Genomic DNA, 25857 nt, shown 5'->3' on the forward strand with positions numbered 1-25857 from the left:
TGCCCTCCTTCTGGTATAAAAGTTTTTATTGCTTCTGCTGAGGCGTTTATGTGATTGCTCGTATAAGTTTGCCTCTCAGTATTACACAAATGCTACTGCAGTGATTTTCATAAAACTTGGTGGAAGAGTAGGGCAAGAGCCAAGGATGAACCCATTAAATTTTGGAGAAGATCCATAAAAAAGGATTTCAGGCTTTTTCTGACTCACTGTGTTGTTTTGTAGTTGAATTTCCCTCTCTGTTTCTGTTTACTCATTATGTTTTGTGTCATTCATTATTTTGTATGTTCTAAGTTGTGATGTGTTGAAAATAACTTGGAAAGTAAAAAAAAGAAAAAAGAAAAAACAGATTAAAGTGCCACAACTGACAGGGCTGTTAAGGTAAAAAAAAAAAAAAAAAAACAGAAGAAGAAGAAGAAGCTTCAGTGCAGAGAAGATCAAACTGGAGGGAACAAACTGTCCATGGCATTTAAACTCAGGTCCTGAGAGAAAGGGTCCCTCTATTGCCCTTTACTGGTTGGCTGCAAAACACATTATAATTCCACCCACTTCAATGTCGATCAACAGAACCGAAGCCAGTCTTCTTCATCATGGGAAAATGAAGCCAAATTTCCAATTTGAAACCTAATAGTCGAACCCAATAGTCAAAAATAGTCAATAATGGCACTATTAAGACGTTATTGTATGTCATTGTGGACTGGAGTTAATGTTGTGAGACATGTCTGCGTAATCCTTGGTGTTGGCTGGCAGCGTAAATCCAGTCTGTTTCTCCAGACGTCATTCCTCCACACTCAGCTATAAAAAAGCATGTCAAGTGTGATGTGAGGATTCTGCTGTCAGTAATAAATAAATGCTTTGCAGTGTGAAGAGAAACTTTAAATTACATGCATTTTTTTCATGTTGCTTCAGTGTAATTTTTGTGATTCACAGTGATTCTATCAAGATGTTTTCATATTCACATCTTGCAGTTGAAAAGTTTCTCTGGACAGTTTAAGATAAATCATGACCCAATCTGCAATTTCTGTTTGTATTTTATTAACAGTAGGAAACCTCTTATGTTCATATGTTAAATATTTGAAACGAACAACAACTATTCAGTGATGAAATGTTACTTGTTACATCACTGTTGGATATACATTGCCCTGCCAAAACAAGTCTCACATACACAATATTTTGTTGAAAACCGAAGCTTTACCTTTGAATACGGGATACATTCGTCATAGCATTGTTCATTCTGCACAATACTTAGGCAATCAATGTCACAAATGACGTCACATTTATTTCCATCTAGAGCTGCATTAACCTAAAACCATAACATTTTGTACTGATAATGGCAGAGTCAAACCATTGTGTAATGTGTTCTCCATCACATCCCAAAGATTCTCAGTGGGGTTCAGGTCTAGACGCTGTGGTGGCCAATCAATGTGAAAATTATGTCTCCCTGTGCCACTTTTTCACAATTTGAGCCTGATGAATCCTGATGCTGTCGTCTTGGAATAATGAAAAAAAATCCTCCTGATGTTCAAACCCAGTTACTCAGTATATTCAGGTTCAGTCGACCTCATTTCTTGGATACATAACGATGCCGAACCTAGATCTGACCAACTCAATCAACACCAAAACATTGCCTCCACAGGCTTGTACTGTAGGTACTAGGCATGATGGGTAATCACTTCATCCAGCGCTCCTCTCCCCCTGATGTACCATCACTCTGGAATAGGGTCAATCTAGACTCATCAGACCACATGACATTTTTCTATTGAAACACAGTTGAATCTTTGAAATGAAATGAGAAGCTACTCAGTGCATTAGTTTGGGTTAAAGAACTTGTTGCCGATGAAACATATCACTGCGATAATTATTGCTTAATTACATCAAAGTGGAGGCTTTTTGGGCTGGGTGTGTATTTTTTAGTTTACATTTTGATGTGTCAGACAGAATTTTATTATAACATAACAGAGGATCTGACAACGTAATATTAAACATCAGCAGAATAATAATTCCTTTATTCTCAACTATGCAACAGAATTGCTTTTTTTGCACAGCTGTGAAATCTGCCTGAATGAGACAACTCTGATTAAGTCAATGCATACAGTCCTTTTATTATAATGGGCCAAATAAACCACTTTGCACATATTGCTGAATGTTTAACAGGCCACATTGATCTGTAATTTAACCAAACTCTCATACAATAATAGCAAAAGTGAAAAAAAAAAAGATCCACCCATTGTCTCAATCTGCACCAAAAATAAAATCAGTGCAGTAGCTTTTTGTGATTAATCTTTCCGACAGATAAACAAACCAACAGACACAGGTGAAAACATAAACTCCACATAGGGGATCACAATAATAACCAACAGGGTTCAGCCTCAGTTGTCCAAAGATGGATTTTAAGATTTCAACCAGTGAGAGCTAAATTGTTCCACAGTCTCAGCTCAGCTACACAGGAATTCGAATGCATCAAAAATGAAATGCTTGGATTTCTGAGTTAGACTGGTTGCGACTGAAATGAAAATCTGATTTCCAGTGTAATGTAACCCATCTTTGAGTTCAGTTCCAAGCTTCTTCCTGAGTCCGTTGGATGAACTTAAATGGTATTGCAGTCTGTTTTCCGTCTATCAGGCTCCACCGTTTTTCTGCTGCGCAACTCCTGCTTCTCTCTTGGAAATTATTAATCTTTAAACCCACACTTCTAGGCATTTTAACAGGCCAGTGCAAAGTCAACAGCCACTTTATCCATTACTTTCAACTGTGCATACTTCAAACTCATCGTGCATTAATAGTACAGCAGCAGCAGCAGCGCAAATCTTCAACATAAATTTTGAGCTCGGTGGATTTGTCAAATGCAGCCACCTTCTGTGAATTTAAGCCCTCTCTTCCTCTTAATAAATGCTTACATCAATATACAGTTGAAAAGTGACTCTGTTTGTTGCATTGTAGTATATTACTTCAGAGCAGTAATAGGTTCATACACTGTTCTATATCAGCTGTATGTATCCTGGTGTAGCAGACTTAGGTAACCATATTAAAGTGAAATGCAGCGAAGCAGAATATCTACCATATACATAGAGGATGTAGTCGTCATAAGCCTCGCCCACAGCGTTGGAAGCCACGCAGCGATAGGTGCCGTTGTAGGATTTATTGAGGTTCTCGATGTAGAGATCAGAACCGGTGACCACGGCATGAGGCGGCACGTCCTCGTCTACTCTCAGCCAGTTGATCTGATGGGGACTGGAGAGAACAAATACCACCCGTATCACTCAGATGCTGTCCATCCACGCTAGAAATCTGAAATAAAGGTCAAAACTGAGATTGCCTGAGAAGGGCCATTGGCAGGGCCTGTCTAATGATGTACTTTATACAGCATGCTAACAACTGGTAACATTTAAATGGTACAATGGACTATAAAGGTTAAAGGGGTGCTCAGACCAGCAGACGAGGGATACTCTAAGGCAGTGTTTTTCAACTTTGGGGTCGGGACCCCATGTGGGGCCGCCTGGAATTCAAATGGGGTCGCCTGAAATTTCTAGTAATTGATAAAAATGAAAAATTAGTAATAAAAAATACATGGTGAGTTGCGAGACACAATCACAATACATAAAAGACATGACAAACTGAAGCTGAAACTGAAGCACTGTGGTACTGTTTATCTTTCAAATGTTCATTGTGGTCAGTGTAAGATGCTGCAGCTCTTTTATAATTCATAGTTTGAGTTATTGTTTTTTCAGTATTAATTGTCAGCCTTGCAAATCCAAGCTGGACTGACTGTACATATCCTGACCAAGGAAAATAAAATTCTCACTTTATGCAGTAATCTACACCTGGCTTTTCTGCCTCCGTCCATAATAATATACATTATATAGACTAAATGTCGTCTAAAATGAACATTTATTTGCAACAAAGTATAGAAAACTATTACATGATTAAAAACAAATTAATTTTAGCAACAAAAAAAAAAGTCTCTGTTTTGAATGTCTGGGGTCGCCAGAAATTTGTGATGTTAAAATGGGGTCACGAGGCAAAAAAGGTTGGGAACCACTCCTCTAAGGAATGTCTTTGTGCGAATACTCACTGTGGTTTTCCTTCTGCGATACATGTCAAATCTAAATTGTCACCCTCTCTGGTTAAACCTTCAGGATATGTCACCACAATCTTCACTTCTGGTTTATCTGAAAAGAGAAGAAACGAGTATTTACACTATTCCAGTATCACACATCATAAGGAGACAGATTATAAAGGCAAAACATACAATAAGTAAAATTAATCATTGCAATCTACTGTGAGAAACAGAGTCTAAATGAAGCGCTAAAGCCGAGAATAAACCATGAAGGAGGATAACATGAATATTCTATATGCTCAGTAGACACCCAGTCAGTCTACAGTACCTTACAACAAAAATGATTTTTCTCCTCTTATCAATGCTAGCCAAAGATTACCAAAATGTCAAGCGGTTCCAGTCAAGCTTTCTCTTTTTCTTTGAAAGGTCAAACAAAACAGTTGTCTATCTGAAAAAAAAAAAAAAAAATTAATATTCTACACAGACAACAAAAGGGTACCCTAACCTTTCTTTGATGTTTAACAGTGTAAGGCAGCCTGTATTACCTGTTCAATCAATGCACTATTTAAAGAACACCTAAACACTATTTGACACCTAAACACTTTTTCCTCTTGTAGTGACTGTATCCCATGGGCAAAGGGCTCTAAGATTAAAATGCCAGGACTTCATGTTCTCAGGTAGCAGAAAACAGGCAGTAGATACAGTAGCCTACTGTGCAAAAGTCTTATGGCGCCTTCAGCTTTGTTGTTTTTGCAGGGTTGATATGGGCATAAATATTTATTTCTCAATCTTTTTTTTTCCACATACAACTAGAATATACAGGAAATATGTGCACAGCCTTAAAGACACACCATAAACAGAACTAAGTAAGCTCTAAAGGTTAAAGTCACTATTTAGTTTAACACCTAACCCCATGACAAGAAGCAGCACAGTTAGAAACATTTGACATGTGCTGGTATAAAATATCAGAAAATGAATGCAATAAATCTCATATTGTCTGAACAAAAGGGCTAAAGACATGTTAAGTGTAAAAGGAGGTCACACTAAATGCTACCTATTTTATAGAAGTGTTTATTTTTGGTGCTGTACAGACTTCTCATATTGTACCTTAACACACAGACTGAGAAATGCATATTTGTGGCCATTATAGCTTTACTAAACAAATCTGATGTTAGCCTCAGACGTTTGCACACTACTATACATGAACTGATTTAACACAGTTCTGAGAAGCATCTTACAGACTGAACCAGAACAAAGAATCCTGCCTATTAATAGCAACATGACATTTACATTTTGTACATTTGTAGAACTATAGTATCATAAATAAAAAAAAACAAAAAAACAAAAAAACAAAGAAACCACACAGCTGGCACCACATGACAATGATGAGTAAATATAACCAGATATAATCAGAATTTATAGCTGTTTAATACTAAGATCATCTTAATCTATACTTATATAAATAAATACAGATAATCTATAGATCTGTAAGATAATGTGTCAGCCTAATCGAAATAACAACACATGTCAACAGCAGTGGTCTAAGTTCTTCCACTGTGTTACATTAAAGGTTCTTCCATGACTGAATTTGATGATAATGTTATGATTACCATGAAAATAGAACAGTTACTTTATATACTAAAAAATATTTTCCCTAGCACGAAATGAGGAATAAACAAGAACAAAAACAAAGCAAACACACTGAAAATGACATTGGTAACACCATCAGCTATGAAACTAAACTGTTATATTTTATTTTTGGATATCTTCCCAGATTTTCAGGACAATAACAGCAAAACAGTTTGAGATGGTTAAGTTGAATCGTGGACAAAATCAACATCAATTGTCTGTAAATAAAAGCTAAACTGAGGTTAAGGGAGACATCAGTTTTTAATGCACTGTGTATAGTCTTAAAGTCTAATAAACAAACAAGTGTGTCTCAGTTGTCATTAAACATATGCAAAGCCAAATTCTAGCATTTTGTAAATATCGTCTCCTTTCCTTTTATTGTTCTTACACTGGTGCACATCTGCTGTACACCTTTACATCAGTGGAATAGTGCTGGCATTGGTAGAAACGAACATCACAGATGCACAGATGTACCCTTAGACAACCAGCTCCATAGTGCTATCAGGGGTCTAAAACACAACAGGAAATATTTAATATGAGGATTCAGCAAAAAAAAAAAAAAAGGTACTGAAATTGATGGGATATCTTAAGCAAATGTGGGTTTGTATGCCTGATTTTATGTAAGACTTTCCTAATTTTCCAAAGATGATTGTCTTAAAGGAGTCATATTTTGCAAAACCCACTTTTATTGGTCTTAGGTACATTTATTTGTGTATTTAGGGACCCTAATAGTTCAAAAAGTTTAAATTTGAACCCTCCAGGTGCTGCAAAGCTAATTTTCATTCGGGTTAAAATTGAGTGGATTTCTATCAATACTGTTTCAATTCCTTATTAATTTGTTACATTGTATAACTAGTTACGTCATGACATTTGTACATAAGTGTTTGTCAACAGCAGTGGTTGTAGTCTATACTGAAAATATGTCCAAACTTCCAGCCGATTACCTAAAATATTCAGGGACAGAGCAGCACAGCCAACAACCTGGAGAGGGTGGGGCATGAAGTGGCTCACTTGCATTTAAAGGGCCAGCGCTCAAAACAACCTTTCTGGTGTCATTACTCAGAAATATTGTTGAACATGAGCCTGTAGTTTAATTAATGAAGAATTCAGACCCGAGCATAGCATTTACAGTTTATGTAGACCACAGGGAAATGTTTTAAAATGCATAATTCCATTTAAAAAAAAAGCAAAATATCACTCCTTTAAAGTATTGAACCTATCACAGTGCTGAATATGGCCATTTTTCAACTGTAAAAAGTGAGTATATTTGTTTGTTTGTATTACTGTCAGCTCGTTATTGTCATTTATCATTTTAAATAATTTGTCATAAGTCCTACAAGGAGAAGATCTCAACAATTCCTCGGTCTTGTTTGCATCTCTAAGCAGTTTTTGGTCACTCACATAGCACTTCCAAGTGTCTTTGAGCTAGGAGGTCCTTTACAGCTGGGTGGTCAATGATGCAGTCCACTGGTACTCCATCATCCTCTTTGGTGACAGAAAATCTTACACGGCTGCTGACAGTAAACATCCTGTCATACGTCTCTTCGACTGTTGTTTCACCTAGGAAAACCATCGGAGGCACAAGACGGAAAAAAGTTAACCGATGAACTGCTTGGAATCAAACGTCAGGTCCTGAAGCAGCACCAACCCGCAGTCACTATAATGAGCAAATAGTCATTGCTATTAAGAACACATTACCTGTCCATGTGGAGTGGCTTCACGTGGCATTTACATTTCATTTATGATTCAGTGATGGTGCCCAAACGAGTCTTAAGAGGATCCAGACTGGCCTGCGGACTTCAATTCTGACAAGAGCAGTGAGGAGTGGCTGGGTCATATAAGCCTGATAATGAATGCTTCTGCAGTTTGAGGTCTGAGCATTGTTGGGGCTCACCCTGCAGTAATCTGCTGCCCACTAGGCCCTGGGCTGTCAGAGGGGCATTCATTTAGAGAGCATTACAATGCCACAGGGGCATCGCATTAGCCGCAGTGCTGAGTGTGATGGTTTACTCGCACTTAATGAAGTGAGGAAATAATTACAGCCCCACTCTGACCTGCAGCACACTTCCATTTCAGCCTTGTCACAGGGGAGCCTTGGCTGGACTCAGAGAGGGCAAAACACTGTTGTTCCACAGTTGATGATCACCAATACACACATATGTGGCCTCTTGATGGATATTAACCCCATGTAACACACACCCACCCACCCAAGACCTGCCTACATAAAATTTAAAGTACTGGGATCGGTAAGTGGTCAGTGCGCTTGAGGCCATTAAATTTGACCAGTCTCTCAACTGTGGTAAAGAAAAGACTATTTGAAATGCACACTGGTTGTTAAGGCACAGTAACAATAAGTAATAATAGCAACATGAATATGAATCACAACAACAGGAATAAAAGGTGTGAACCTGTGATGACAGTGTGTAAAAACCAGGTAGAAAAAAAACATTGATTATCACGCTGCTTATCTGTGGAAAAAAACAGGTGAAAAACAACTGGAGCAAAAATGTCATATTTTAAATCAAATAAATCCACTGATGAACAACATTTTTTCAGTGTGTAAAAGTAGAGTGTGAATTTTCACAGTATGGCATTAAAAATTATTTGTTATTGTACTTTAACAATAATTCACTGATTTTTGCTCAGGAAAGAAATGAATGAACTAAAGTTTGATCCAAAGCGTAAAACAAAAAAGAGAAATTAACCTCACCTTTATTTTTTCTAACTGCAATCAAAAATGGGAAAGCACAGCACTGGGTCACATTTGTGGGGTCAAAGAGGGTGTTTCCAACTATGCCTGCTAGAAGCACTGCTCCAGTCAGCTGAAGTGGAGGGTGAATTAGAGGGCTGCGGTGATTAGTCATTATCCTCTCAGCCAAAAATTATTTGAATAAAAGTATTTGTTGTGGCAGCCACAGCAGTGTGCGGCTAAAATGAAAAGATAACATCCATTTTTATTCTCTAAAAATAAATGTTGTTGAACATCAGCAAGCCATTTATGAAATGAGCAGCGGAGTTATTTTGATATTGTAAGGCAACCATAATATATAAAGGTAAAACTAATAAAAAATTCTAAGCTGTTGTATGAGGCCAATTTTTTTTCTATCTGTCAAAAAAAAGTGGCAGATTTTTATAACAGATTCCTCAGAATAATTCAGTTAAAATTATAGAAAATAATAGATGGGACCAGGCTATGATTATGTGATTGGTATTAAACTCAGTCATCATATTGATAAAGGATCAAATTAAGTTAACAACCATTTCTAAGTGCTATTAAAAGCCTGAAGCCATCCCATCCATCTGTCCATCCATTTTCTGAACTGCTGTGTGTGTGTGTGTGTGTGTGTGTGTGTGTGTGTGTGTGTGTGTGTGTGTGTGTGTGTGTGTGTGTGCGTGTGTGTGTGTGTGTGTGTGGGAGGGGTGGCAGTCAGAGCCTAGTCCACCCTGGACATGTTGCCAGTTCATCACAGAACTGACATAAACAGACAAACAAGTATTTACTTTTACATTCATACCTTTCATATCTATAGGTAATTTAGATTGATCAATTAACCCATTCAGTTTCGTATCTTTGGACGATGGGAGGAAGTATAGAAACAGAGAAAACATGAAAACTCACATGCAAATTCAAACTCAGTCTGAAGCCAAATTCACATAATATATTTTTTATGTAAGTGTAATCAAATGTATGCAAATAAAGAGCCGGTTCTTGTTTTTCTGTGCCACTTTATCAACACTGTGCCTTAAACTGTCTTGTCTTCAAAAAATGTTGTACTGCGAGGCCTACTTTGAACTTCTGCCCTTCGCTAAATGCTAAAGGGACAAGTAAAGCACAGTTCAATGTCAGGCAAACAGCACTGCCTGCAGTGGTTTCAACAGTAAAGCTTCTTTAATTAGATTTTTTCATTTTTGTTTGTGCCACTTACTCATTGTCATGATTCTCATTTTAAAACATTTTTATATGAAAAATTTAAACTCCTGAAAGTTCTGATTCATTTTTAGAGGATCAATCATTGTACAGGTCAACAAACGCCTGTCAATTATCAGTGTCATCCAAAACCTAGACGAGAAAAACAACTGTGGATCAGGTCCTAGAAGGACTGGAATCTGAATGCAGCAGACTTGAGTGTTGCAGCAGAGATGTCAAATCAAACGCTCTTGTGAGCATCAACTACTGATCAATCCCAGCGCAATCAAGCATAGCCTCTTCTCAGGGTGACACTTCCCTCAGTCAGTTTTTAACCCAAGTGTTCTGCCTGCCAACACACTGTGCAGCAGCCACTGATCAAGCTGTCTGAATACTGCTGCGACTGATGTTTTAAAACAATGTCATGTGTGAGTAAAACTTGACATCCATTACTTTCATGTGACTGACTTAACTGATTAATTTCTACATGTTGTATTGTTAAAAGCAGATATTCTAATGTGATCAAATACTTAAAATTCATGTTTTCTCTGCAGCTTTTGACCAGACCCCGTACTTCAAGTCAGTCTTCCTTGCTTAGATGTGTAAAAAATTTAGAAAATGTTGTTTTAACAAGCTGAGCACTTTCCTTTTAAAAAAAGAGCCTAAATATAAATCATTTTCTTGACCCCTATGATGTTTTCAACCAAATAAAAACAGAATATCTGTAATGGCATAAGACAAAAACCAAGGTCTACTAACGTTCCAAAAATCTCCTACATGCAAAATTTCAAACCAATTTCAAAGAAGCATTTGAATGATGGAATAAATGTCTCTGTACATTAGCAACAGCAGCAGACGAGCATGACTCAACAAGTCACTAACAAGCATTTTGCAGTTTTGCGTGTTAAGTACGCTCTGGCCAGAACCCTCCAGTCCCATACCTGCCAGCATGATAAATGGCTGTAAAACCAATTCGGCAGATTTGACAGTGTGTTTAAATTAGCCAGCAGATTTCTTTCTTGCCATTACGGCTGTCTTGGCTTCACATCGACAGAAGACAAACACAATCACAGAGATTCCACAAAACCAGTGTGATGGCTGTCTTTTAATCTCAATACGTGCAGGAGCTAATGAATTGTTTAGCACATCCATAATGAGTAGTGATTTGTGTTTCCTGGGGTATAGGAGGACGTGACACTCTGGCTCCTTTTATGTATCCACTGCCACTATGGATTAACCCCCCCTCAGTGTGTCAGTGGCATTTTGCTGATCTAACCATCCTGTTGTCTCGCCCTCCCTTACACAAGACTCAACAACTTATAAACAGAAATTGACTTCGACTCCTGTAGGGAACACTGGAGGCACAGATGGCATTTAGCTTCAGATCCATTCTTGTCTAAATATTTCATCTCTCAACAAGCCAAATGAATCCTCTCCATTCTAATACATATATAATTTGACAACAAGCCCAGAGATATCCACACTGTATAAATATGATACGACTAAAATGAATATCCCCCTTGCTGTACAATAAGTAGTAATGAATAATGATGCCCCTAATCATAACTGAGAGGTATAAGGATTTTCACCCTCCTAGATTAGATAACCCCTCTCTGCAAACAGCCTACAGCCAGCTGAAGGCTCGGAAATGAAGATGAAATGTGCAAATATGAGTTCATAACCATGTTTACCATGCATAGATGGTTTACTGTAAGTAGAATATATTAGGATGTCTATTCTTATACGATACATCACAGTTTCCAGGTGAAACTAATTTGCACAGTAAATGTTTAAGAAGTTTTAAATCAGAAAGGAGCATCTCTAAAGTTGAGAAATGTAATAATAAACACCTTAATGCACATGTTTTGTAAAACTGATGGGAAACACAACATCATCTTGGATTGCAACTCTTGGAGCCACAAATGCAGAGTTTGATCATTACATCCTGTAGCTGAGCAAGCAGAGCAGGCTTATGGATGTGGGATTTGGCACACAGGGGAAAAAAGAAGACGAAAGCACAGCTTTTTCAGCTGTATGTGCCAGGTGTGATTATTTTCAGTGGTAGCTCCTATACATGCCAGTCAACATAATCAGTACAGCACACATTAATGTTTTAGAGGAGAACTACATTTTGTTCACAGAGAAGGCGCCTCCAGAGACCAGGAATCGTAGAGAACTCGACAGGCCTGGAACATGTGAAGCAAACTGGAGGAGGCTGTTATTCTACTGACCTGTCAGTTCTTCCTCCCCTTTCATCCATCTGATGGAGGCAGCTGGCTTGCTGCCAATGGCAGTGCAGGTGAGCTCCGTCTCGTTCCCCTCGCTGACCACATCCTCGCGGCTCTCAATGATTGGGCTTCCTGGCGGGACTGACCCACAGCAATGGCAGCAGTCAGAAAGATTCCAACATCGCAAATGCTGCAATTCTATACATTCTTTTTTTATGTACGCACACACATACACACACTCACACATAAAAAGTACTATTGTGCTTTCCTAAAGTACATAAGCTTACAGTACTCAAATTTAAATCTATACAAATTGCGTTAAGGCACCGTTATGTCTTATGATTTGCATTAGTCATCATCACAGCAAACTTGCTGAACTCTAGTCACTTGAAAGCAAAAAGTCAGTGGGGTGTTTATTTCAAGGACTCTTCACTACGAACCCTTGGTTCAGAAATACTGCAGCTAGGTTTCAATTGTACAACTAGAGTAATTACTTTAAAGTGCTTTTAATTCCTTTCAATCCCCCAGGATGTCTGCATGTATAATAAAGCTTAACTAGAGTAATTTCACTGCAAAGCATCAAAGTGTGGCACAGCTGACTCTCAATAGGGAATCGTTTGGAGCAGCCAAGTCAACATTCACCGGGATTCACAGAGTCAACACAGCTGCCAAAACCAACGCGGTCTGAGCCATCAGTTTCAGCATCTGCTCCTTTTCGTTATGCTGTTGAGCACCATGAGAGCCTAATTGGCTGACATTTTGTTTCAGTTGCTAAAGATAACAGGATCAAAGATTGCTATTATTTCATATTCACTATCTATAACCCAGCAAAATACAATAAAACTGTGTGTGAGACGATGGGTGTGAGTGTGTGCGAGATTCACACATGCAACCTCACACCTACCCAAGACAGTGATGTCTGCGTAGGCTTCCTGAGGAGGATCTGTGTAGAGCTGGCACACATAGCGTCCCTCATCGGAGAGTGACACATTGGACAGAGACACCCGGAGTTCGTTGTCAGAGAAATTCACCAGCTGGAACCGGCTGTCCTTCAGAGCTGTGGGGATACATGTGAGACAGAGACAGTGAGGGTACAGAGTACAGGGACATAAACGTGAGACATGGAGTGAGAAGGAGAAAGGAAGGGAGAGATGGGAAGAGGAGAGAGGTGAGAATGAGAGAGGAGACAGAGGAAGAGGGAGACACATGGAGAAAAAAAATGAGACAGAGCAGGAGAAGTGGGGGAGGGAGCGCTGCCTCTTTGTGTGCTTTCTCCTTAATTGAGTAAAAGAAAAGTGAGTTTCAAAATGATTCATACAAGTTGATTTATAAAGCAGCTTTACAGTCCACAGAGCACTCGCAAAGACAGGAAAGTGTGAAGAGTGCTCATGAGGACTCCTAACAAGCTAGGAACTCTAGGAACTTAAAATGGGCTGCGGCTGGTCATGGATGGATGCATCAAACTCACATATTCTAGGAAAAGGAGAAGCATTCAAACATACATAATGAATTAAATCACAGTGCGAAGATGGTTGAATGCCTGAAACGCTAAATCAAAAGTAGCCAGGAATCTGTATACTAATGCCTGTATGGATCGGCTGAATTTTCTTTTAATGCCGTCAAACTAGGTTAGACATCTCTCAGAGTTTTCACTCAGCTTTTGATTTGGGTCAGCCCTCATCCCTGAGCACTCTTTTACATAAACAGCTTTGGTTGATTTGATTGGGAGCCCTTTTGATGTTATGACCTGCCTTCTATATCAAGTCCTCTCTCTGTATCTTTCGGGCTAACGAACTCTACTCAGCGCCTGTTTAAAGCACAGAGAGTTTGTTATTCCCATCAGGCTTTGCACTTAGCATCGTGATCATTACACAAGGTCTCAGGGCAGTGTCAACATGAAACCTTATCCTTAATATAATTTGAGAGCCCTTTGGAAGTCTCTCCTCAAAGGAAACAATGACACAGATGTACTTGGAGAGGCAAAGCACCTGCTCTGGAGGTAAAACCCCGCATTTGTGAGACATCCAATACAGTTTATACACAATATTTCATAACTTTCTGGTTTACGTAAGAGGATGGAGAGGGCAAAGATCAAACACTATGGAATTAGTTTAAAGGAATGATTTTCCAAAACACAAAGTCTTCTGTGCTAAGGAGGAAAACCAGAATAGTAGATATAATTAAAAATAATACATAAATCATCAAAGTCGATGAAGTCAGACGAAATGCAACTAGTTTCTTCAAAGACATTATTTTACTTACCTGAGCATTTGTAATTCATTCCACAACTTAACAATGCTTCTCTTCATTAAGAAACGTTCTAACTGTTCTTTCAAGTTTACATTAAGTGAAAATTAAGCTAATGATTCAGGGATAATATAATACATGTAAAACCATTTACTGAAAAAGTACCTCATTAACTTTACTCAATGGTAGCAGCTTGTGTTGCAATAATGTTTGTAAAGGATGGTAAATGCTTTAGAATTGGCTCTTTCTTTGGCTTAACATGAACTAAAAGTTTTGTGTCTAAATGTCAACATAAGGAATGAACTGCAATTCTTGTTTTTGTGGGATATCTAAAAAAATGTGTTTGATTATATTGATACAAATTATGCAAAATGTGTCGGCTGACCCTTAAAGACCTAGACCTACATTTGTGGTGACTTCCATATGAATTTTTCTCTGCATTTAACCATTCCTAAGTAATTATTATTATTATTATTATTTATTTATTTTTATTTATTATTTATTTATTTATTTTTTAACATTTATTACAATATAAATGGTAAAAAAAGCAGCTATTTTGGGATTGATTTAATTTACTGATCTAATTTACTGTACATGTTAATAAAAGCTCATAGAAATCAATGGTTATCATATCAAAACTGAAGGAAGAAACAAGATTTTTTCAGCAAAGTAAAAAGAAGCTTCTACAACCCCGTCAAACTACATGAGTTTCACTGATGAATTCACTGTTGCAGAACATGACTGTTTCCACATTCACTAAAGAGTTTCTTAAGATCCAAACGTTTCCTATTTGATGCTCATGAAAAGCTGAGAAACTGTATTTTACCTGAATTCTTTCAATGGATTGATAGAATTAATGGATCAAAGGTCATTAAACATTTTAGATCCCTAGTTGCTTTTTGTTGGAAACGGCTGTTTAAGTCTTTAAGGGTTAACCTTTAACTCTGAACAAAGTCAGAAAGTAACTACAGCTAAATAGGACAACACAAAATCAATATAAAAAACATCTGGTGCATGTGAGCATAAGTAAAGCTTTAACTTTGTTGCCAATCACTGCTAAAATAACTGATTTCTGGCTTTACTTTTAACACTGAACCGTAACTTAGACAACTCTGGAGAGATATTGTGAATTAATGATGGTGTAATATTACATCACTGCCAATAAAAGTCTGCCATAACTGATTATGCTGATTTTTTGCCAAATAACATGTCATTCCACATACATCTAGAACAATGACTGTCTCACTCTTCATCCTCTACCTCTATGAACATGACTCATCTTTATTTTCTGCAGCAGACAGTTGTTTATTTGGCCTTCACTTGTTCTTTAAAGTTATGTTTTGCTATTTATGTGCATATCTGTGGCTGCTTGTAGCTGCTGTTCTTGTAAAGCTCCTAGCGTGTCTGTATGTCGCTGCTGTTTTCTTCCTTGTATACAAAGATCTGCCACTGTGTAGAGCGGCCCCGTTGACAGGTAACAATGCCACGGGCTGAGGGGGGTCCCCGCAGAACCAGCAGTCCTTTAGGAACACAGCCCAGAATACTGCTGTCATGGGGTTCACAGGACCCCATTACATGAAAAAAAAAAAAAATAAATAAATAAATACACAGCAGTTGTCGAATAACACCTTCGCTGGTGTCGGAAATGTGACATAAACTCTGGTCTAATTGCGTGTAAAACAAAACCTTTTGTGTTCAGTAATTGACAATGTTTCTGCATTGATCAAGGCAAAGAAAATGACATATTTTAGTCTGAGTCAGTAAACATGATGAGGAGAAGGCTATTTTCAGCTATTGGAATGATGGTTCATTATTACAGATCTAATATTGATTGTTACATGGGGAGGTAATTATTTATTGTTGAAGTCTTCTTGTCAGTAATGCACATAGGCTCCTGTTCGAGTGCAGATAAGACAACATCACCTGCATTTCATATTGACGCGTTCTTTTCTGCCATATTCTCGTTAGCTCAGGGTATTTTGTACAAATATGATGAAATGTGTACTCAAACTCCCCTGATGCACTTCGTAAGTGAGAAAATGAAGCACATGTCTCACTACCTAGACTTGTGAAACAACAGCTGGGATGCAATATAGACTAAAATGAAGGGTGTTTCTCGTTCACCTTGAATCTTGGCTCGGATCCCAGGTACAAACAAGTAAAAAAGCAGAGACAAAAACTCGGTTCAAAGTAGAAGTAGCCCATATGCTCATGCATAATCATAATGTTCAATATCCTAATCTAAGAGATTATCGTAAAATCGAACAGTGACAAGGACACAAAAGTATTCCCATTATGGTAGTGCTGTGTATTATCTCATATTAATCTTACCACATTCTGAGCTTAATGACTTGTGTAAAAGAGCTAAAAAAGTCAAGGACAGATGGCATCACGTTCACAGACAATTGAATGCAAAGCTATGCATTTCATGCAGTGATCGCTAATATCTTCTGTACTGAAGAACTTTAATTGTGAAGCCACACAGTTCACCTCACCTGTTATTTTCATGTCAGAAAGTGTTCAGATTTAGGTACATAAAAGGCTTTGGCTAAGAGAGAAAAAAAAAAGAAATAAAAGGAATTTTTTTACACAGCTTGTTTTGCTGTCTGTGTGAATTTCTTAGTAATGAAGCTGCAAGAAAAACATTATCATTAATAAAAGAGACGTGTATGAAAATGGGTAAGCTAACTGCAAAATGAATAAACAAACAAAAAACAAATTCCAAAACTCACCCTTTGACACAACATTAATATTTTGTGGTATGAGGCAGGAATAAAAGCCTGGCAGTCAGAATTGATTTTCTTAAGTCACACCACCCTCACATAATCCCTTTGTGGTTAAAAATATAAGTCGCTCTAGAAATCCATGTTTGTATTTTAAGCAACCATTTAGCTGATGTGATTAACATTACATATGACAACACTTACGTCGAACATCTTTGAAGTAGATGGTCTGTCTGTTAGGGTTGAGAAGCTGGATGACAGAATCGTCGTTGTTCTTCACTCTGCAGCTGATGGTAGCCATTTCCCCCTCGATCACAGACACATTGTCGGTTGCCAGATTCTGACCTTCGACTTCACAAAACAGACAAATACAGACAAGAAAATGAAATTTGAACTCCGACACTATCAGTAATATTTACAGCCTATCAAATATCTGTATTTCTTACAACAGGAGCAGTATGGCAACATGTGCACAGTGTAAAGATATGTGAATAGGCCATGTAGATTGTCTGTTTGCAGCCGTGTCTAATCCTTTTAATATAAGAGCCATGTGCAATGTTTGTCACTATTGATCTCCCCAAGCTCCGAGTGGGCCCTGTGAGTCAGTGCCAGATGGGCTGTAAGCTCTGCTGCCCACGAAGGTAAGGAGAAGGAGGGAGGGAGGGTAGGACAAAAGAGAGACAAAGAAAGAGTGTAAGAAAGTGGCAAGTAGTAGATATGGGCAGGGGGTGAGGAGGGGAGGAAGAGAGAGGGGGAGTCAAACAGAGAGAGGAAGACAAGCCAAGCTGGATGCTGTTTTATGGTTGAAGCTTTATCAGAGCCCTCCATCTGAGGGTTCCATGTGACACAATGTGTACTCAGTGTGCTCAGCGGTTCTGTTGTGTATTTCTAGGAATAAATGTGCTGTAAAGCGTCTGAGTCTCTCTCTGTACATTGCTTTGTTGCCACAGACAGGACCCCGACCTTGTCAGCGGAACTTACACCTCACACCACCAACCCCAATGCAAAAAGCCTGCTTTGCCCCCTTACATCCACCCCCACCCCCCCCTCCTCCTTCAAGAGAAAGAGGAAGAGAATCAAAAGTCACCTTGTGCTATATTTATCTGGCAGGAGTCAAAAAGCGTAAGGAGAAGGGAAATGCGTTTAATGCCGCAGATTCACACCAGCAGAGGAACAACACTCTCAGCCACAGCCCCAAGAAAACATCAAAAGCACATTTGCATGCCCGAGTTGTCAGACACCTCTATTGCATTCTGACATTTACAAAGTGGAGGGAAAAAAACACCTGCATTTTCAGATAGTGATAATGGGAATAGACAGCCAAACTAACATGATTCAAAATGAACTCTGTGAATGCGGCAAGCAATAAGAAATTAACCTCCTGTGGAGGAAAGCTCCTCAGACCTGTCTGATGCAATGAACTACCCATTTCATTCCACTCTGCTGCCAGGGCTTAGATTCAGGACAAAAGGAAGGTAACAGCAAAAACAGACAATGATTATGTACACAAATTAGACACTGCAGGCTATTGGAGAAACAAAATTAATGCATGACAAGATTTTAATGTATTTCATTTGGGTCATTGGTTAATGTACATGGATATAATATTTGATTGTGAAAAAATAATATGAGCTTTTAGAATTTTTATAGTTCTTATATCTCTTATTGGACATTAAGAGCATTAAATGAGTGGGTGGATTTTATCACTTTAATATCAACAGAGTTGTTACGCTGTGCAAAAGAGATGTGTACCAGTGATTCTGATCGCTTCATCATTTTCTTTATCTCCTCTTTAGAAATTCTCATACTCACTGAGTTATACCCATGTTGAGGAGTGAACATTAGTTTAACTTACAAAATGAACATAATTGTAATTTTTGTGATTTGTTTTAGTTGTTGTGAAGTACTTCAAATCTAAATTAAGTTATATTAAAAAAGTCTTAACAGTTTGACAGTAATCAGTGTTGAGAAGTGTTATGCTTATTTGACAGCATGTTTGTTTTTTTTTGTTTTTTTTTTTTTATAACTTTTCAGCTTTATTTTCCACTTTAAAACAATTTTAACATCAGCAATCAAATCTCACAAGTGAGATGAAGTAATTTAACATTAAATAGTATGTATTTAACAAGGTGACCAGTGATCTGTAACTCACATTTATTTGCGTTGAAAAAGACACAACCATGTGGAGGAGCTAATTGGTGATGTTAGATTCGTGATGCCATATATAGAGACAATTTTAGCTACATTCATAAATAGTTATATCTGTGGTAGTGTGAGATGATGAAAGATGGAGCAAAGAAAAAAGTATGATGACTAATACAATTACTGCACAAAAAGCCTATTAGTTCATTTTTATTTAATTAAGCCATTAAGTTAATTATTAAGTTTTCATTAAATTAATTTTTAAATTTTGTGACTGTTAACAGAACCCATGCTGGTCTGCGGTTCTCTCGCTGAGAATTAATCATTAAGAAAATAAAGTATGATAAGAGTGTGTGATTAGTTACTTGGTAAAATGCATGAGTTCTTTAACACTTGAAATATAAGAAATAAAGTGGGGATACTTGATTTATGAATCACATCAAACTAAACTTCATGCAAAGTGCTGAAATCTGTATTTTTGTGGTGTTTTGTAGTGCACTGAAGCTCTGTCGTACATGTACCAAATACTGCAAGAAGATGAGGAAAAAGAAATGCGAGGTGTTTTGATGTCTATTTTATTTCGATGCTGTAAAAGTAATATATTTGGCAGTCAAAACAGAAACACAGGGCATCCTCAAAGCAAGGTTATTCTGCTCCCAATCTGTTGGACTGAGAGAAAGGGAACGCAATAGATAAATTCTCCATAAGGTTTAGCAGCCCCAAGCAAGGTTGGTACCCCTCCAATATCCTAGCCTAGGCTCATCTCCAATTCAAAACACACATAAATAACGTCGCTGTGATTAGCAATCCCATCAAAGTGAAAACAGGCCACTTTGTGGAACATGGAGGGTTTTCGCAATTGGAGTAAACATTTTCAATTGCCTCAGCATCCTGGTCATGATTGGGTGCAAATGAGGAGAGGCAGTCATTAATTCTGGGTGGTGGGTGGGTATGGAGGGGGAGTGGGCAGAGGCATGGCACAGATGACTGGCTGATAAATTCACACTCATTCCAGCAGCTGTCTGGAAGAGTAAAGTGCCTGTATCTCTACACATGGCTGCCCTCCTGTTCCTGCATCACAACATACTGAATGAAACAGTCAGAGGCAAATACAGACCTTCAGAAGTCTGTGCGCTCTCTGAGGGGATGTACAATCTGGCATGGAGTGTCTGGCATGGAGGCACAGCTCATCAGCCATCCTCAAAATGCAAAACAGCACCAACCTGAGCCGATTTTAACACAACTTGACAAAATCAGGAAATATTATCTGACCGACTCCACCATCAGAAGTTAGGAGACAGGCACCTTTTGAGTCAAGCTGGTTTTCACTTTGAACTTTCCTCTCTTGTTTTTGCATCAAAAGACATGAAAGAGGAGGCGAGAGCAGGACAGCCAGCCTCGCTTTTCCCCCGAGTGGCTGCGACCGCCGTCTGCAATGGTCGTGTCCTTTCTAGGAACGAGCGGGACTACAGAGAGTCATTAACTCTAAAAGTTTCTGCCTCTCCTTCTCTGATGTTGCCTTTTTAGTGCAACGCGTCTTTATCCTGTTTCAGTCATTAAACCCTGATCCTCATGATGAAATGCTGTTTTAAGGATGTTCGTGCATAAGAAGGCCTCGCTCTTAGTGTATAATTAGCCCAGTGCTAATTGTGTTCCTACATTCGTTTCATGGGAAAGTTTCCAAAATTTCACACACTCTAACTTCACCATTATTTCTTATTCTGTAAATGACATGCATTCTTAGAAATTCTGTTTTTAAATAATACTGTTACAACTAAAAATGAGAATATACAACCTGTTTGCATTTATATTTTTGTGGTGGGAAAATTTCAGTTCTAATTTTAACCAACTTTCTAATTAACCATTATTTTTAAAGGTTACTAAAGATTTTACAGGTAAAGTGTTATAGATAAGCTGTTATTAATAATATGCCTTGTAAGTTGCCAGATTGTGAGAAATACCTTTCATTTTTGGACAGCATGAGATTTTGGAAAAGGTCGTCAGCTGAACTGGAGGGTATTTTATTACAGATTAATACACATTTATTAATGAACTCTTGGATTCTCATTGGGATTAAAACCAAAAAGAAAGTTTTTTTTTTTTTTTTTTTTTTTAAACAGCCGAGAAGCATTAAAATTCAAGTGATGCTGTACAATTATCCTAAAAGCATTGATAAATATTTTATTGAACATTAATTGGCCTTTAGTTGTAATCTGTTTTAAAGGAGTTTGACCCAGGGTTAATATAGTGAAATGAAAGTGTAAAGTGTAATAAAAATCTAATATTTTAACAGACAGAGAAAAACGTAGATTACAGAGAGAGAAAGAAAGAAAGAAAGAAAGAAAAAAAGAAAGAAAGAAAGAAAGAAAGAAAGAAAGAAAGAAAGAAAGAAAGGCTATGTAAAACAATGTGACACTAACTAAAATTAAACAGAATTGCTGGCAAAATCAGCTTTGTTTTCATTTTCCCACAATGTCAAAAGTGCACGGTGTACAAGAATAAACTGGTTTTGCGTTCCATAATTCAGAACTAACAAAAACTAAAATGGAATAAAAAACAAAACAAAACTGAAAGACAAGGTAAAAAATAAAAATTCAAGGATGTATTCAAATTTTAAAACTCTAGTTTAAGTCAATACAGATTAATGTTCCTGACAAATTGTTTGTTTTGGGTTTTTTTTTTTTGCAGAAAAGTGAAAACATTTAAGGTTAGAAGTGTGACTAGACCCTGAGAAATAGAAATTGCAAACACATGGAGAAGAAAATAACTGTGTTTTGCCCACTAAACACTTATTAGAAAGGGTAATGTGTTGTTGTTTTTTTTGTTTTTTTTTTTACTTGCAGTGCAATAGTGATAAAGGATTGAGGGATAGCTGAAGAGAAATACACAAATTACACTGAAGTGTCACTTGGCATGAAAGGCAGTAGCAGACAGTTGAACACACACATAATTCAACTTTAGGCAGAAGGCAATATGTACAAGATTGTTGATTTATAAAATTCTAAATAGAAAAGACTGCTTCTGTGCTACTGGTGTGCAACTCTCTCCTCCTTTCTCAAATGCAATACCAAGACAACCAGGCATTCATGTAAATATGCACAGATGAACAGAGTAGGATGGACAGCAAATCAACAGAAACAGACAGAAGCAAGCACTTCCAAATGAACAGCAGGTAGAAGAAGAAAGAGTACCTGTCACGGTTTCAGCAGCTCCTTTTGCAGCGCAGGCATGGACAAGAGAAAAAGAGAAGAAAACAGACAGGTTGTGAGCAGACAGGATGCAAGCACAGAGCCATATTTGACAGTTAACAAATACAAAATATCATTTGAGCGTTCAAATTCATTAAGCTCCATATGCAATTTTCTGGTAATTAAGGAAAATACAAAAGGAATCATCATGAGTCATTTACCCAGTTTTCCACAGGTGTATACAGCCCTGACATAATGAGGCATTTTCCCCTCTTTTCCCGTTTCCATGAGAGTGATATTAATACAGTGGAACAGAGGGAATATGTGGACTTTGTTTTCACCCTCCATGTCCCTTATTGAGATTCCAGCCAGCCCTGCTCTGGAGCAGCCACTGCCTGGAGACGCTCCCCTGGGACCCACCGTGTATCCTGGAGAAGAGAGCACCCATTCGGAACGGTGCCCACCCAAACTGGCATCTCACAGGGCATGGGAGACTGGCGTGTTCCCAAGTCCCCACAGCAGTGCTCAGGGCCTGTACCCTCGGGAGAGCTTCCATCATTCATTGTCTGCTATTCATAAACAAGCCCTCTCGCACGCACAGACGCCGCCTCCTCCTCCACCTTCTCCTCCTCCGCTTCTGCGCCGCACATCCATATCTACATTTTTATATTTCACACACCATCTTTTATTATATTGACATTTCAGACAGACTTTGGGTTTCTTTACTTTCGCTGTGAGCAATGTGCGCCTCAGTGCTGAGCGCATGTTGAAGTGACTGCTTGTCTCACTTGTCATTGCCGGCGTAATAAGGGTGTAAGGTATGACACATGTCCTTGTATACTCTTTTGTGCATTTTCAATGTGTCAGCAATTCCCCCAGGACAAAAAGTGTGAGTGACAAATCATACATGATGGGGAACAAATTCTGAACATTGTCCAGGAGCCTGTGACAACATCTCCTTGGCTTCTTTAGGACTTTAAGTGTCAATCAAATCTTATCTCTATTACATGATAATTAAACTCACTGCAGCTTCTCCAAAATAATTTTAGTTGTGCTTTATTTGAACAAGCACCAAGTGATAGAGGTTGATATCCGGAGTGAAACTCAAGCTTGAATGAGCACACCGTATGTGTCCCAGTCCAACCAGCCCTCAGGACAGCCTATAATGAGGCTTTTGAGCTGCTTTAATTGCCAGGTAATTATAGTGTTGTAGCAACATTATGTAAATGACTCATTATCATCTTGTACGTGCATACGTAGTATATCTGGCCTCATTTCATGTTACTTGTCAGGAAAAACCCAGTGCAACCCAGAAAAATGTGTCACCCTGATACCAGGGCATCTTAGTGTTTAATCTTGTCAACAGAGACCTATATCTAAACAGAGAGACGGGTGATACAGTGTAGTGACATCTTCCCTAACCCTTCAGTATGATCCACTTCCTGCTGGTGGCCTCTGACGGGGCTATAAATAGCGTTGGTGTGTCTGCTGTGCTCCCCTTCTCTCCTCTGTACCTGCAGCACATTAGGTAGAAGTTATGAGGTGCCAGCTCGCCTGTGATTAGATGTCATGGCTGTCGCTCTGCTTAGACAGTGCTGATAGACAGATTTCTGGGGAAATGCTTGTGATGGCATTCGTGTGAATGCAGCCATTGCACCAATCTGTCAATCACACAGGATGAGAGCAGGCAGGCCAACCGTCCTCCTAATAATGTCTGTCCTTGTCTCCTCACCTCTTCTCCTTTTCATCCAAATCCCATCTTCCTGCTCTGAGTGGCGTAATGTTCAGAGAGAAAAAAAGTGAAGTCTACAGTAATTTCACATTTCCTGCTCAAAACATTCATTTTGAACATATGAAATTTTTGCACCGCATTATGTTTTCTAAAAGATGTGAGGCTCTGAGTGCTAGTATTCAGGCATCTTTGTTCAACCCACTGCCACCACAATGAAACCATAATAATCTGAATTTTTCCAGTCACTGAGGCAAACTAGTATCTCAGGAGACTGAATGTCTGTGTGGTAAGAGTGGCACATACCCCTACCCCCACCCCTTCTCTCTCTATTGCTACTGCTCAGTAAAAGCAGTGGGGTAACACTAATGAGGCAACATTTTATTCTCAGTACTAGCGTGATGCCTTTGAATTAATGTTCTTCCTTTAAGGTAAAACATTCCCGTGCTTATTTATGCTCATGATCTGCAGCATGTTGCGCGTCAACGTAGTGTGTGATCGCACTGCATAAGGGGACACAACAGAGCTGGATGCTTGTGTTCTGTGCAGTTCCCCATAGAGATCCACATTGGGTACCTTTGTGTGTGTATGTGTGTTGAGCAGACTTGTCTCACTGTGTGTAGCCCACTGCGTTTTCATTTAATTAGATGGATCAGAGGTGGGCTTCAAACTTTTCTCTTCAAGGAAATCGCATGAAGAAATGAGCTCCCGCCGCGTGGACCCAATAAACACTGGCGACTTTGAGGTCAGGATTCTCAGAAACCAAATTTATCAAAGAGTTTTGGGGAAAAAATGTACAAGCACAAAGTCTCATAATTTGTTATCCATATTAGATAATAAAACAATTGTACACACACATACACATAAACAGCAGGAATATTTACAACTCAAATTTGGCACAGGATTTTTCATTCATTTCCACCATTTATAGAGTGTATTAGGGATGTAAATGAAAATGTCATATTACAGTTATTATTATTGCAGTGTTGTTGAAATGTGCTCAAAATGTTGAAAAAGTGCTTATACACACACTGAAATAATTTAACCAAGTTTAATTTTGAAAAAAATAATAATAATAACACGCACAATGTTCTTTCTGTTGGCAGAAACATTAAAATCTAAACATGTAAACATCAAACATACAAATGTGCATTAAAGATGGCACCTTATGGCCAGAAGAGGTAACTGCACTTTGTGGAAATTGAAGATAAGAACCAAGGATAAATCAAAAAAACACAAGCCTGGAGTGCTGTGTGGGTATCGTTGGTCTTCTTTCCTAGCTTCTGGTGCTCATCAGTGTTGGGATCCAAATATATTTTTTTTACAAACAACAAAGAACCAAGGATGCTTTTCTTTACATTCAACAAACATGCAGATAAAAGCAACACTACCATTTTACAGTTTATAGTTATACCGGTAATCTTTACATCCCCACAGTATACATAATTTCTGATTGAAAGATTGTTAGAAAAAACAAGCCATTTGATTATGGACAGTTATAGTCTTTACTTGGTTTTAACTTGCCATTGTACATGTGACAGTGGCAGGCATTTTTCTGTCATGTTGTATCAAAGGTGTTTTAATAGATTTGTATATTTAGCTCTGTGATGAAGGGATAAAATATGTTAAAATACTAATATTTCTTACCCTCGGCCACACTAGCCGCAGGGTATTGTCATCAGTTGGTCGTCCCTCTGTCCGTCTGTCCAAAAGCTTTGGTGTGCACTGATAAGTCAGGCCACTGGGGGCAGTAGTGTGCCTGATAAGTCAGGCCGAGCATTTTAATGTGCACACACGTTACATTTTATATTTATATGACAATTTCTTGGTTGAGGAATTATGCAGTATAATAATAATTTTGCAGTCGTGTATCCTAACTAACTGAATAATACAGCTAGTATACTTTACAGCAGTTTAAAGCTCTGGAGAAAAGCCCATGAATGGAAAGAATTATGAAAATGATAAGTATTCACACAAACATGAATTAGAACAACTAAAGAGCTGTGGATA

The 25857-nt window shown here is 38.2% G+C and overlaps 1 protein-coding gene across 2 annotated transcripts in view; it reads right to left on the reverse strand.

Annotated features, from left to right (window-relative positions):
- cadm1b (cell adhesion molecule 1b) overlaps positions 1 to 25857 on the reverse strand; it is a 150970-nt gene that overhangs the window by 19860 nt on the left and 105253 nt on the right. For both annotated transcript variants that reach the window (XM_030151871.1, XM_030151870.1), the window contains exons 2-8: positions 22122 to 22142; positions 16993 to 17139; positions 12723 to 12875; positions 11822 to 11959; positions 7085 to 7243; positions 4070 to 4166; positions 3056 to 3228 (exon numbers count right to left, since the gene is read on the reverse strand). In XM_030151871.1, coding sequence (XP_030007731.1) covers positions 3056 to 3228; positions 4070 to 4166; positions 7085 to 7243; positions 11822 to 11959; positions 12723 to 12875; positions 16993 to 17139; positions 22122 to 22142 — 888 coding nt within the window. The remainder of the gene's footprint in view (positions 1 to 3055; positions 3229 to 4069; positions 4167 to 7084; positions 7244 to 11821; positions 11960 to 12722; positions 12876 to 16992; positions 17140 to 22121; positions 22143 to 25857) is intronic.

The sequence above is a fragment of the Sphaeramia orbicularis genome, chromosome 13 (assembly GCF_902148855.1).
Source record: "Sphaeramia orbicularis chromosome 13, fSphaOr1.1, whole genome shotgun sequence".
Classification (NCBI taxonomy): Eukaryota; Metazoa; Chordata; class Actinopteri; order Kurtiformes; family Apogonidae; genus Sphaeramia; species Sphaeramia orbicularis.